The sequence below is a fragment of the Acanthochromis polyacanthus genome, chromosome 16, assembly GCF_021347895.1.
Source record: "Acanthochromis polyacanthus isolate Apoly-LR-REF ecotype Palm Island chromosome 16, KAUST_Apoly_ChrSc, whole genome shotgun sequence".
Taxonomy (NCBI): Eukaryota; Metazoa; Chordata; class Actinopteri; family Pomacentridae; genus Acanthochromis; species Acanthochromis polyacanthus.
The window spans coordinates 28,277,501-28,292,110 of NC_067128.1; the positions used below are offsets into that span (position 1 = coordinate 28,277,501).

Consider the following 14,610-nt stretch of genomic DNA (forward strand, 5'->3'; position numbering starts at 1 on the left):
GTGCTTTCTCTCTCCAAAAATATATTTCTCCTCTCAATTTCTTCCCCTTCAATAATATCTATCATTACAGTCAGTCTTGGTTTCATATGCTAAAGTTTTGCAAAGCTACAATCACAGCTAAAGTACGACTGACATTTAGCCCTCAATGCATGGAAGTGGCAGCATCATTGTTGGATATCATTAAACTATCCATCCATCCATCCATTCTCTATGCACCGCATTATCCTCACTAGGGTTGTGGGGGGTGCTGGAGCCTATCCCAGCTGACTTGGGGCGAAAGCAGGGGACACCCTGGACAGGTCACCAGTCTGTCACAGGGCTACGGGTACAGACAAACAATCACATTCATACCTACGGGCAATTTAGAGTTATCAATTAACCTCAGCATATTTTTGGACTGAAGGAGGAAGCCGGAGTACCCGGAGAAAACCCACGCATGCACAGGGAGAACATGCAAACTCCATGCAGAAAGATCCCAGGCCCAGGCCGGGATTTGAACCGGGGATCTTCTTGCTGCAAGGCAAAAGTGCTAACCACTACTCCACTGTGCAGCCCATCATTAAACTATGACAAATGAAACCAAACAAATCTACCTGACTGCATTTTTAAAATTCAAATAAAATTTCCCTTCAGATCAAAATTAACCTTGAAATCAAAAAGAACCAAAGGATACATCAATTCTCATTTTTTTTAACATTCATAGTCATGATTATTAAATGATTCAATCCACATCTCAACATACAACTGCTAAGACTGAGATGCATCTTTTAAGGATCCTATTTCATTTCTGTTTCCAGTTGTATGTCCATCATTTTCATTTTACTGAGCTGAGTTTCTATTGGACACTGACCGAGCACGAACGCATTCATGATAACCCCAGAGATCGATGTTCCAACCATGAAGCGCAGGAAAACGTAGACGTAGTAATTCGGGGCAAAAGCAGCAGCAACCCCGAAGGTGGCCTGGATAGCCAGGCTGATGAGGATGATGATCCTGCGACCATATCTGAAACAAGACAAAAGATTTCCAAACTTTCATGGAAACTACACTTAGTTGCAAAATTCTGGGAACTAATACACAGAGAAAACGCAAAGAACAAGACAGAAGGTGTTGCAAATCCTTTTAATAGTGCATTGTTTCACTTACTTATCAGCTAAGCTTCCAAACACAACAGCACCAACAAGGAGGCCAAACATGTAGATGGAAGAGCCCATGTAGTTCAGGCGGGCATTGTCACAAACCAGGTCCCACTGTGAAGAAGAAATACTGGTAAATCCACTCTCCGAGTCTGAGAACTTTAAAATATATGAAAATAGTACAGAAAAATGGGCAAGATCTATGAATGGTGCTGCTGGGCAGTTTCACTGTTCACTTTGCTAGCAAGTGGTCAGATTGTGATAAGTTTTGGCCATGTATTTACGGTGCGTAGCAGATGACTCCCCTCTGATCTTTGAGCTGTTTTCATTCTAGGCTGTCTATGACTGCATGTTTTGTCAATTTAAGATATGTCTTAGTCTAAAAGGCTGATGGCTATTGAATTTGCTGAGCACATTCACAGTCTAAATGGGCAAAACCTGTTTTATTTTGACCTTCTGACCTTTCCCCATTGTCTAACAGGAACACTCCTACACAAAGCCCTACTACTCATACAGCTGTAGGATTATAAATGAAAATAATTTGTCTGTGCCGTTCAATGCTTTAACAGTGCTAAAATGAAGACTACAGCATTTACTGAACTCTCGTGAGCCTTTTGAATAGAGGCACATCACGTGTAGATTCCTGAGGCCTCTCAAATTGCACATAAGAGATGTGCTTTGTTGGTGATTCGCCCATAGTATACACCACTGAAGTTCCACAGCTGGAATGTTACAGAGTCCCAGACAACTTCCCATTAAACACTCCTTAATATCCACAGCCTCCTAAATCAATTGCAGGCCTCTTCTTTAATGTCGTCACTGCAGATGGCTTGTCACATTGCCACATGTGACATTGCCTCGTCCAATCAAATCATCTTGGTCATGTAACTGTTCCTGGTGCCCACCCCTTATGTTCATGAATTACAAAACTTGGCAGGGTATGTGAGGACGCCTGGAAGATGTCTGCACTGCAGGAGTCCATCTCTCAACCCTCATCCCCTTTAGACCCTGTCTCAGATAACACCAAAGCCCACTGTAGTAAACCTGTTAAGCCCCTCCACATTCCATAGCGGCATGGAGTCCTCGTGTTTAACATATCAACAAAAAAAACATAGAAATTCAATAAATTCAAATCCTGATTTGAGAGTTTGTCAGCGTGGCTGCTGGCTTTTTACTCACCTCAGTTACTATGGTGTTTTGGAATATTTCTGTGCTATACTCCCAGCCCCCCTGGCAGCTCACGGTAGGGTGTCCTTCGCCAAGAGTTGCTGCATTGCTGTGGTTCAAAGGGACGCTGCAGGACAGCGTAGGCCAGACATCGGGGGTGAACAGACGGCTGAAGTTTGAAGAGTCTGGAGTGCCCGCTGAGGGCCACGTGGAGCGGCATAAATGAGGAGGAACAGCCCCGGTAAACACCGACACCAGCATGTGGAACGCCAGGAAGATCTGAGGTATACAGATCCAAACATACAAGATCTTCTGGAACTTCCCAAAGCCTCCAATAATAGAGAGAATTTCATCAAAATTCATTTTAAGGCTCTTTGTAGACGCACACTTAAACTGTAACTGATCAACTTCTAATTCAGAAAGTCCAAAAGAGCTTCTAAAATGAAACACCCATAGAAGCGCAAGCAGATAATGACAGAGAGCCCAACGTCAGTCAAATGTCTGTGATAAAAGGCTGGAATTAGTGACTCTGTGCCAGGCTGATGATTAACAGGCAGAGAAAGTGTCCTCACTCTGATGCAGTCACACCTGTGTTGTGCTCTGAGAGCAACCTGTGGCTTTCTCTAGTGAACTGTGGAGCTCTCTGATGGTGATCTAACCTAAGAGTGATGGGAGTGAACTAAAACAGGAGGGAGGTCTTTGCCTGCTGGAGGAGGAGTCACTGTGTGATGGCTGAGCTGCTCTGCTTTTGTCTCTCCACCCCTATTCAAAAACTTTCATAACATAAGAGTAAATTAAGTAACCGATTTTGATTCGTTACCAAATATTTTTCATACTTTCATTTGGCCCAATTAGGCCTCATTCAGGGGAACGTCATTTGCTGCAGTGACAACGGGAGACAGAAAAAGTCACTTTCACATCATATGCGTGTTGTTTTTAAGAAAATGCAAAGGTATCATGTAGCAGTTTCATTTTTCCTGGTCTTTCATTTGTCAGACTTCCTCAATTGTTCTCACTCGGGCTGATAGACATGCACATTCCAACTGGTGCACAGTAATTCTACTGTTATATGACATGTGGGAGGAGTAAATGTCCAAGATGGTGACACAAAAGGAGAAGGTAGATAGCAATGAGGATTAAAGCTGCTCTGACTGCTCTGTACTCACTCCATCATCAATAGCTCACATTTCTCTGCCTTATCAGGTCATCTCTTGGCTTGTGCTGCTTAATTTGAACACCACACCGATTCGTTCTATGGCTAAATCCTCATGCATGCTATGTGGATCCCTTATCATTGCCATCAGAACTATTGACAAAAATGGAACAGAGCTCCCGGGAGTAACCTAAGTGGACTTGCTTTGTTTGATGAGGCTCCTGTGTTGAAGTCTTTATATTGTCAGCACATGAAATCTACTCCAAAGAGTTTAAACTGCAAATACAAAAACACAGCACAGAATGTTGGCAGCTAAGGAGTAGTTTCATAAAAAATAATTTAAAAAAAATGTCAGACTGGGGTGGAGGCAAGTCAGCACAAGACTCCCTTTCAATACAAAGCAGGAAGTAGTGAATGCGACAATATGTGCTGCAGATCAAGTATCCTCTGGGAATAGACTGTATTACATCACAGGGCTCTGGGCTGAAATACAGTAAAACTTTTTTTTAGGGACAAACTGAGCTAACAGGTTGAAAACAAGCTTTCTATAGAGCCAACAGTTCACTATCACTCAAGCCCACATCTGTCACTTCTGCCCTTCTTTGCTTGATAAAATGTAGCACCATCTTGTGGTGACATCAAAATTAATAAATAAATCCGTCAAAAGAATACATCTAATTCTTGTAGTTTTCAACTTAACTTTAAATTAAGTAATTTTCTAGTTTTCTGGTTACTTTTCTAGTGTCAAATTGTGAAAAAGTATGTTTTTAAAATGTCTTCTTCGAATGAGTCTGTCTGCAATAAAAAAAAATAAGAGTTCAAAAAAGGTGTAAAAACTAATTGTATTAATTACAAAACATGTATTTTTGTGCATTTGATAGGATAATTGACAGGCACTGAAAAATATGACTTTAATTCATCGCTTAATGTAGATTATATGCTTAGTCGCTACAGACAACACTATCAGAAAAACTGACCCACAATATGACACTAAAGTATTCTGTCCCACAAATTCAAGTGGCTTTAATTAAATTTAAGATACTCACAAAAATAAACAAACTACAACCACTGCAGTACAATTCTACAGGGATTTAATGTTCTATCCTAAACCGTGCATCTTCCACTAACTCATTTTTAACAAGCCTACTGCCAGAGTGACGGCTTTGGCCCTGGTAAAGGAAATGTCTAAGCAAAGCAGGAATGTTAGACTCGCACCTTGCAAAGCTGGAATGTGTGAGATCAAACAAAAGCACCCAATTATGGTCTTTAAAGGTGAGGAAGTGGAGCAGTCGCCCTCGAGCACCACCAGAGGAAACAAGTCCTCAGCGGTGCAGCTCCAACTTCACACATCAAACCACCACCAAGACTTAGCATTTTTTGAAAATTTCTTCTCGCAGCCTGCATGAACAATAAAGACGCCGATTGCACAGGCTAACAGCAAGCTTCAGGTGTGTATTTGCTCTGTTAGGACTTTTCTTTAAAGTCCCTGAGGGGAGTTGTGTTGATGATTTAGTGATGATCAGCTTACAGTAAAAGCACTATAGGGTATCTGCCTCGACCCCGACTGACTATTCCTTTTCCTGATATAGATGTACACCCACCTATTTTGGTAATAGCACTTCTAAATATCAGCTAAGGCGGCGGAGAACACAGCCAGCTTACAGTGGACATAGTCTGAAGCAGCAAAACCACACACAAACATTTGGTGAGGAGTGACCCAGTTGACCCAATTATGGTCAAAATCTTCAGTCCAGTATGCACAGCATGTACAATTATAGAAAAGGTTCAAAATAACTGAGAGTTAACAGAACTTTGCTTCAACGCCGCTCCTAAAGGTGGTTTTGGTGCACAAAAGGAAACAAAAAAATGCAAAGAATATCATTTTTTGTCATTTGTTTTCAAAAATCCAAACATTGTAGAACATCTAATAAAGACCTACTGTCAAAGGCTGAGTAGAAAATGGGTCTCTTCTTTGCAGTCTGTATTTCAGCTCTTGAATCCTTAAAGCAGGAAGGCTCATAAAAAACAACGCAGTGACTGAATACACAACCAAAACCTTCATATTGCAGGATGTGTAGTGCAGATGTCACAAAGTAAACTGAACATCCTGCACTGAAGGTAACAGAACACATTGTTGAAAAAGTTCATGTGAACTGTGTTTCAGATGTGATGGGAGCTTCAACTAAACACATTTTCTATATTGTTGGCATTTTCTGATTATCTTTCTAAAGCATGGGAAAAGTGAAGGGCAGCAACTCTTCCAGTGACGGAAGAAGAATTAAGAACATTTACTTCAAGAAAGGTTTAAATAAAACACTACAAAATGCTGCACAACAAGAAAAAGTTGTGCATTCAAACCCTGAAGTAAAAGTATTATAAACTTAATGCACTTAAAAAGTGAAACAGATAAACAAGTAGTCATTGTGCAAAACAATGCTTCCTGTCAGTGTTTTATATTATATTTAACACTTCTAGATTCATATTACGGCTGCATTATTGTGTACGTTGCACTACATCACTCTAGAAGTTTACGGCTGAGCTAATTTTTACTACCTTGTATGTTGTTGGGTAATTTAGCCATCTCAAGTCCACAATCCACCGGTAGTTCTGAAAAGCATGTTATCTTTTTTTTTTTTTTTTTTTTAAATTACATCATTTATTACAGAATTGGCCAATTTTCAACTTTCAGACGGTCTTCAGAGGAATCATCTGTGACGTGCAGTTAAATCAGAAAACTTAACCAAATCTGGCTTAAGATTGTGATACAAGTTCAGAGGGTAAATGTACAGCAACGTGTCATATTCTGCAGGATCATCATGTGTTTGTAGAACTGTTGTCCTGTGAGAATAATCCTTCAGTTTATCAAAAAAACAAAACAAAACAACAACATGCAAAATAATCCAATTTGGAGATGCATGAAGAAGGGTATGAACAGGTTTCATCTGAACAGTAACTAAAGCTGTAAAACACATGCAGTAAAGTAAAATGTACCATATTTACCTCTGAGATGTAGTGGAGCAGAAATATAAAGTTATATATAATTTAAAAAGCACCTGAACGTTGTACTTAAGCACAGTACTTGAGTAAAAGAACATAGTCTATTTGATTATTGGATAATTGTTTGCTACATACAGTATGAACTGGGTCAAAGACATTATGTTTGGCATTACGAGAAGGAGATGTAGCGTTTGTCTTGTTATGTGCAAATTATGTTTTGGGTTTAGGGGGCAGTGTTTGCATATTTACTACAGTTCCAGGGCTAAATATCTCCAGGAGCATTATTTGTGGGAGGTTTATATTTGGATGATGTTTATGTTTGACTCATGTCTATATCTGGTAGATGCTGATGGCAGATGATGGTGGTTAACATGTTGAAATGTTTGGTTTGTTGTTAGTTAATTACTCTGAATAATCTCGTGAAGGATAATTGGCATAAATGACCAGATGAAGATAAAATATTACAGTAGGTTGTAGCAGCAATTTTGTGTAAATAAGCAGCTTTTGTTCGGGTCTTTCCATGTGAATTCTCAAAGGGGTGTTGGCTTTCCAGGGGTAGAGAGTTTAGCTCTGAGAGGGACCTCTTTACTCAGTGTAAATAATAATGGAATGTGAAGTCAAATACATGTCCGTCCACATCATGTGGGAACGTACAGCTTCAGCACCACATTAGCCAAACAGCACACAGTGGATGTATTTACTGAGAAGAACTCCGCTTATGAATTCAGGTTTTGTTCGACGATTTAAGAATGAAATGTGCTCTGCTGAGTGCTAGGTCGGGACCTGTCACGCAGGGTTTACTGATTTATCTCTTAGTTTAACCCAGATAAACGTGAGCGAGGTGCGCAACTAAGAATAAACAAGTGGGCAGGACTTGAAGGCCTTGGAGCGTCCCGGCAGTTATGAAGACAAATATTTCCCCTCTGGATCAGCGAGGTAGGGAAAGGTGTGTTTGGAGAGGAGACAGAGGGGTGCTTTGTCCCCTTCTTCAACAGGTCAGCTCTCCCAGTCTCTCCTCACCCCACCCCATTCCTCTCCCAGCTTCCAATCCCCCTCCCTCAATCCCACCTTCCTGCTCCCTTGTCCCCCTGGTCGCTCTCCTCTGGAGCTCACACAAACCTTAACACTTAAGAGATGCTATCACTTCTCTGCCGTTCCCTCCTGCTCATCCTTGCTCAACAGGTAAGAAGAGCGTCATCTTTTTCTATTATCATGTTACAGACAGACTGGGTTTCTGCTGGGACAGCAACTGATGTCCTTGAGCACCTGCCTTGTATGAAGCAACAGGAAAATACAGCAGAAACTGTACTTAGGAGAAAAAACTCACTCAGTGTTTGCCTTTTCATTAGTGTAGTCTTATAATTTTCTTATTTGCATACAGAGTGGTTTTACTGAGCTCCAGTTTAGTCTTTCAAAGTATGAGCTGGCAACAGAGGAGAAAATTCTGAGGGCTTTGTATTTAAAGCTCCCACGGACCCATTTTCACACCATGAAATGAGCTCATTCAGTAAACCTGGCAGACAGGCTTCAGATTTTTGGCATAACCCTCAGTGACCCTTGGAAGCACTGAGAGGCCGGGGGAATTAGAGTACACCATGCACGAGTTTCTCTCCAGCAAAAAACAAAAACAAAAAAGAACAGGCAAAGCAAAGCAAAAACATTAGAAATATTACAAAACTGAGTGCTAGTATATTTAAAAGTTGCTGAGCTTTGAGGAGAAGTAAACCATCACTGCTGTCATGTTGATGCTTTGAGGTTCAAATGTTACAGTTATCTTCATGGTGTTTTTTGCTTTTTAATTGTTAATCAATGGATGGTAGAGAGTTTATGATATACGGGGCGAAAGAGAGAGATGAGACATTGTGTGACCGCCGCCTCTTATCACACATCCAACTACTTAAATACAAGCGATGTGAATTAGACGCACTTGAACTGCCTGACGTTGCAAGGAAAAAGCAAATATGAAAACGTAATACTAAATTTATGATTTAAGGTGTGAAATTCACAGTAATAAATGAAAAGGAAAGAAAAAATAGGTATATTTTAAAGGTTCTCACCCAGATTGTGCAACAGGTAACTTAATTTTGTGTTTGACTTTTTAGTGTGATTATCACTGCTACAGACTTTACATGAAACCGAAAGAAATAGTCTGCAAGCTATATTTGAACAATGTCATAAATGCAAGAACAACTAATTGTGTCCTGGTCTCCTCTTCGGCTTTCTAGCCTAAATATATACACTTAAGCATCTGATTTAAAGGCTTTTTACAAATATAAACAGACAGTGTTATGTTTAGCTGACTGCCTTTTAGCATTACTTGAGCCGATACTACTTATGATAAGGATAAATAACTAAATAATGATGATAAAGAATTTGTCTTATGTGGTACCAGAAATACAAATCTCTCGGTGCTGAGACAAAAAAATGTTCTTAAAAGTAAGGAAACAGGCATAACTGGCTAAATTATCCTTTGCTAAAGAAAACAAGAAATAGCAAACCGGTCTGCAGTTTGGTTTTACCTCTGAATATTGTTCTTTTTTGTTTTTCTTTTTAATGGCAAGGTAAATTGGCAAAAATTGTGACTCTCATTTCAAGTCTGTAATTACTATGTTTTGCCTTGGCAGGATAGAAGGTGTCATTCTGTGCTTTGTCACTTAAAGGTTGAGACTTGCTTCATTTCACTTTTTAATACTTCCAACAAAGTTCAAGAAAAGAGCAAAATAAATTAGTAATCTTGTACAGGCAGACCTATCATCACAGCTTGGTATCAGCACTGGAGAATGGTCTAACTGCACCAATTATCATTTTGCTGTGGGAAAAATTCTTTGGTGTGTTTGTTCGATTTTAAGATGTCAACCATTAGCTCGAAAATACCAGAAAACTTAAGAGAACTCACCTGGTCAAATGTCTGCACGAGCATCATGTGCTAAGGCAGAGTCCTTGCCACAGCTGCCTGGGTTCGATTCCAGCCTGGGCCTTAACTGGATGCCATTATTTCTCTTGCCCTTCCTTCCTGTCTCTCCTCAGCTGTCCCTATCAAACAAAGGCCATTAAATATTCTTTAAAATGTATTTCTCCGACAAAGTAGTTATACCTGCGAAACTAATGACATTCCTATCAGAATTAGGTATAGTTTGAGTAAATAAAAACGGTGACCATGTTATGCCAATTAAACAGAAACGACTGTTTTTAAAGGCACTTCTGTGTCTACTTAGTCTTTGGATGGACAGTACTTGTTAGTGGGACACATTTACATTTGATCTGTGTCTTCACCTTTTTTTATTTAAAAAATAAAAATTCTGAATCAGATTCAGTTTTATCACGAAGTAGGTTTTCACATGGGGAATTGGACTTGGTGTTCTGGTGCATAACAGTAAACAATTACAAGCAAAAGCACAAGAATAAAACATAAAATATAAATAACAAAAAACTGAATCAATCAGAAAAATCTAGACTATCACCATTTACATACCAGAACTGTCCTTCAAAAAAAAAAAAAAAAACTATCCCCACTTCTTCCAATTAATAAAATCTTTGAGGACACATGGATCACAGTTAATCAATCCTATATTTCCATTTCCAAAAGTTATACTCTGAGGGATTAAGCGATGAAGGAACCTTTCCACATTCACTTCTTCTCACTGTGATATGCCTACTTTTTCCACTCTTGATGGAAAAAAACAATTTTCAAGGACCATCTCTCTCCTTGCGTCCACCTCTCTCAAGCTGGACCAAAAAATAGCTGACACAAAATATTGACCTTGGCTTCCAAAAAAGCACTTGAGTGAAGTGCAAACTAAGTGTGTGAAGGAATTTTATTCTTGAGTCTCCCACTGAGGTATCTGCACTGCAAACTAACTACCTCATACGTGTCAGAGGTCGACTCCAACATTTTCCACAGTAGCTAAACTTGGAGGTGACACAATAAACTTCATCAGAAAAATGTACTGTCTTAAAAGGAACCAGAAAAAGAGCTACAGTATGTCACAGCTACAGAAATGCCAGCCTCCAGCTGGACTGAAACTAAAAGAGGATGGAGGAGCTCAGACAATGATGCTGTTTGTTTTTGTCCAAGCTGACACAAAGTTTTCAGTCAAATCCGCTCTTAGTTTCAGTAGCATATAAATACACACCTACTGCTATGATTTATGTGCCGACATCAGAGGGCTAACATAAGAATCCACTAGGCTGTAGTATGAAAGTTTATTTTCCATTTATTCGGGACATTTTGAAATTTGTTTGATTTCAAATCAGCATGCAGACTTAAAATTGATGTCCAGCACTTAGATGTGACTTATACTTTTGCATAAACTCCTAAATTAATCCTACTGATGCCAAATTTCCATAAAACTGAATTCTTATTTGACCTATAGGTTCTTTCTTGTTGGGAATGACATACATTTGTCAAAATATGGCCAGACGTTGTGTTGGAGATGGTAATTATTAAATGTAACTTCATTCAACAGTATTATGTAACAGTAGGTGACTGAACACAGCTATGAAGCTTTCAATTGCCAAAAAAAAGTAGTAGCATGCAACAAGAACAACACCATTTCTACTGATAAGCATGGTGGTGGAAATGAAACACCTCAGAGTTTCTTTTTAAGGCAATGGGCCCGGTAACCTCACTGAAGTAAATAGCATCACAAGAAAAGAGGAAGACAAAAAATATTCTGGGGGGGAAACATGAGTCAGCAAGAAAAACCTGCCTGTGGGAAGCACCGGATCTGAAACAAACAGCCAAAGTGGTGAAGATGGTTGCTTGATGGTTCATGAAAACAACAACATGTTAAAGTGGTCCAGACTTGAGTCTCATTGAGGATCTGTGGAGGAACTAAAAAAAACAACAGAGTTTCGGCAAGAAAATCTTTCAACCTCAGAGACGTGGAGATCAGCATTGTCTTGTCAGGCGTGTTTATGTAATGTCCAGCCAGAGGAGATCTACCAGTCATATCAACATTTGGCAATGGTTATGAATAATTTGGGATTTAGCTGTACATGAACTGTTTAATTTCAGCCTAATTTCAGCATCTAGCAGTCTGTTGTACTGACAGCTAGATGGAGTAATCAGTTTAACTCTACCTCTGCAAGTCTGAAATCAAAAAAGTTGAACTAGAGTGTTTGGGTCACTTAGTCAACTGTACTGAGGCAGTATTATTTTGCATTCATTGATTAGTTCAGAAGTCATCAGTTTGAAAATGCTGAAAGAATCACCTCCTAATTCAATCCACCAATTCCACCATAACAGTGGTGTGAACACAGTCCAAGAAAAATTAACTGCAAAATGCCACTCTGAATCCTGAATTTATCTTTCTTCCATCTTCCTTCTCCAGTGCTTCAGCCGGGCTCAGAACAATGGGCAGCTGTCGGCTCCTCGGGGTGGACGGGCTGCGGCCGAGAGGCGGCAGTTCTGCCAGTGGCCCTGCAAATGCCCCAGAGATCGACCCTACTGTGCCCCGGGCGTGAGCTCTGTCCTGGACGGCTGTGGCTGCTGCAAGAGCTGTGCCAGACAGATCGGAGAGCCCTGCAATGAGAGGGACGTATGCGATCCACACAAGGGCATGTACTGCGACTTCTCAGCAGACCGGCCGAGATACGACGTGGGAGTGTGTGCATGTGAGTGTGTCTTATTTTTCTTTATCATTCTTTCTTTCTGAAGCAATAGCTCCTACTGACATTGAGGCTTGGATACTGGATCCATGCTGTTAGTAGGTGTTTAAACCCAAAGCAGCCATATGTTTAAAAAAAAAAAAGTAATAACGCAAAGGGTGTGGTTATAGATGTTGCAACAGGACTAAAGAAAAACAACTCCACAATAAATAATAGTGTTTTAACAGTTTGATTCATTTGGTGCAAGAACATTAGGAGAGTCTAGCAGAGCAGCATGATTGAATTATTTTTATTTGCTTGAGTGTGGAGCAACACACTCCTTTAAGGTCAGAGGAAGTCTTAGTAAACTCTCAACTGGCTCAGCTAGAAAAGAATTCAAAAACCTGTAAGCATGAAGTTGCCTGCAGGGGCTTTTAGAAATAAAACTCAGTGGGCAACTTTCACATGAAACAGAGCTGCAAGTAACAATTATTTTCCATTGTCAATTAATCTGTTGATCTCCTTCTTGATTAATAAATTGTTTGGTTTGTAACATGTCAACAATAGTAGAAAAAAATGTTTATCAGTGTTTCCCAAAGCCTGAGATAGCATCCTCAGATGTCCTGCTTTGACCACAGTCCAAAGATATTCATTCTAATTTTACAGAAGAGTAAAGAAAACAGAAAATATTCGGTTGTAAAAGCTGAAATCACAGAATTTTGACGTTTTTCTTAATAGATATTACTCAATAACCAATTACGTGAATTGGCAAAGAAAAAGCTGGCAATTAATTTTGTTCAGCATAATTAACTAATTGTTGGACCTCCAATAGGAAAGCATGTCTATGGTCTATCTATGATTCAAGCTAGTTTTTCCACAGTTTTACAAGCATCTGACAGACAGATAAACTCAAAACAATAAAACTACCCACACTAACCACATAACATTTTCAGAACAAAACATATTTTCTCATATAAAGTCTATTTCCTTCTTTGGATGAGTGTAACTACAGGGAATGGGTTCAAGGCTGTCAAATGACAGCACTACAAGAAAGTACTCATAAATTTTAAAACCATTTCTGGCTTTCTGGTGAAATTAAAGTGTGGTAAACCTTCTGGTTTATCACGAAAAGAAAGAAAAACATTAATTTACATTAAAATCTAAAGCAGCATTCAAGCTCCACAGTAACCGCATCAAAACAAATTCATCATGGGTCGTGACATGTCTCCCCTCATTCCTTCAGACATGATGGCAGTGGGCTGTGACCTGAATGGGGCCCACTATGAGAACGGAGAGGCTTTCCAGCCCAGCCCCCTCTATAAGTGCACATGCATTGCCGGAGCCATCGGCTGTACCCCTGCTTTCATCCAGAAGCCTGCCGGCCTCCTGGGCCCCGCCCCGCTGATGGGCAACATGCCAGCTGGCCTCCGCAGTGGCCAGAGCTCAAACAAGCAGCAGCAGGACACTACGTACATGTCAGGTGTGTGTTTAGAGAGTAAACTGGTGGAGAAGGGCCAGCCTGTCTGGCATAGAATGTTAATTGCTGTCAAAGTTAACCGGACAGAAGGGGAGAGGGAATTCATTGCTCCGGCAGTGCGATGTGTGACTGCCTGTGGTTAGATTGCCTCACACAGGAAAACAGAGTGATGGATGGCTCCAGTTATGAAAAAGAGGAGGAAGGACTCAGTTTTTATTAAAAGCCCCAGAAATGCCACTTTAATATACAAGGCAGCTGATTTGGTAACTCTGTCAAAACATTTCTATACCATGATCTGTGTGTTTCAGGGAAATTCTACTTAGATTCTTTAGGATCCTGTGTAAGTAGAGCTCAAATTAAACATTTACAAGTTCAGTAGCAAATTCCATGATGGTGAGTCAGACCAGGCATTTTAAGGTTGGTGGGTAGATTCTGATCAGTACTCTGGCCGGCAGCACACAGGCTAGCGCTTTGTGTAGGGTGTTGTTGACACAGTACCCTTTAACTGTAACACTGAAAGCTTACAGGGATCCTCCTTTAGCCTGGAAGAAGAACTGTCTGATCCAGTCGACGCCCTGGAGTCCCTGCTCCAAGACCTGCGGCCTTGGCATCTCTGTACGAGTCAACAACGACAACAGCAAATGTGAGATGAGGAAGGACCGCCGCCTGTGCCTGCTGCGACCATGTGAGAAAAGCGTGCTCAAGAGCATTAAGGTGACTACTTTGCTTAAATCTATGCATTGGCTTGCTTTTTTATAACATTCAAAAAAAGCTAGCAGTGACTGCTTTTGTTGCTAGATGCCAAAAGGAAAGACGTGCTTGCCAAAATTCCAGGCAAAAAAAGCAGAGAAACTCAAGCTCTCCGGCTGCACCAGCACCAAGAAGTTCAAGCCAACATACTGCGGCGTCTGCACAGACAAGCGCTGCTGTGTCCCCAACAAGTCACGCATGATAAAGGTCAACTTCACCTGCAAAGGGGGCTCCAACACACAGTGGAAGATGCAGTGGATAATGTCCTGTGTGTGCCAGAGGAAGTGCAACGATCCGGGCGACATGTTTTCTGACCTGCGGTTACTCTAATGGAACCATTC

At 40.5% G+C, this 14,610-nt stretch overlaps 2 protein-coding genes across 3 annotated transcripts in view; one reads left to right on the plus strand and one right to left on the minus strand.

Annotated features, from left to right (window-relative positions):
- Positions 1 to 11,939, minus strand: part of si:dkey-119m7.4 (uncharacterized protein LOC560629 homolog) — a 31,664-nt gene extending 19,725 nt beyond the window's left edge. The window contains exons 1-4 of one of the 2 annotated variants that reach the window (XM_051960700.1): positions 9,350 to 11,939; positions 2,316 to 2,582; positions 1,147 to 1,250; positions 851 to 1,005 (exon numbers count right to left, since the gene is read on the minus strand). In XM_051960700.1, the coding sequence (XP_051816660.1) occupies positions 851 to 1,005; positions 1,147 to 1,250; positions 2,316 to 2,582; positions 9,350 to 9,376 (553 nt within the window). In that variant the 5' untranslated portion in view covers positions 9,377 to 11,939. Of the gene's footprint in view, positions 1 to 850; positions 1,006 to 1,146; positions 1,251 to 2,315; positions 5,735 to 9,349 lie in introns of those variants that run through there. The other variant, XM_022203993.2, reaches the window with a different exon arrangement.
- Positions 11,064 to 14,605, plus strand: ccn6 (cellular communication network factor 6). The gene is made up of 5 exons (XM_051937056.1): positions 11,064 to 11,072; positions 11,787 to 12,069; positions 13,286 to 13,524; positions 14,015 to 14,233; positions 14,318 to 14,605. The coding sequence occupies exons 1-5, from the start codon at positions 11,064 to 11,066 to the stop codon at positions 14,597 to 14,599; spliced, it is 1,032 nt and encodes a 343-aa protein (XP_051793016.1). The 3' UTR covers positions 14,600 to 14,605.
- The last annotated feature ends 5 nt before the right edge of the window (positions 14,606 to 14,610 follow it).

What these genes read in the sequence shown, in the direction of transcription:
- ccn6 (XM_051937056.1), top strand. An exon ending in ACACTACGTACATGTCAGGT is followed by an intron (nt 13,525 to 14,014) that starts GTGTGTTTAGAG and finishes TTGTTGACACAG; the next exon opens with TACCCTTTAACTGTAACACT. An exon ending in GCGTGCTCAAGAGCATTAAG is followed by an intron (nt 14,234 to 14,317) that starts GTGACTACTTTG and finishes TTTTGTTGCTAG; the next exon opens with ATGCCAAAAGGAAAGACGTG.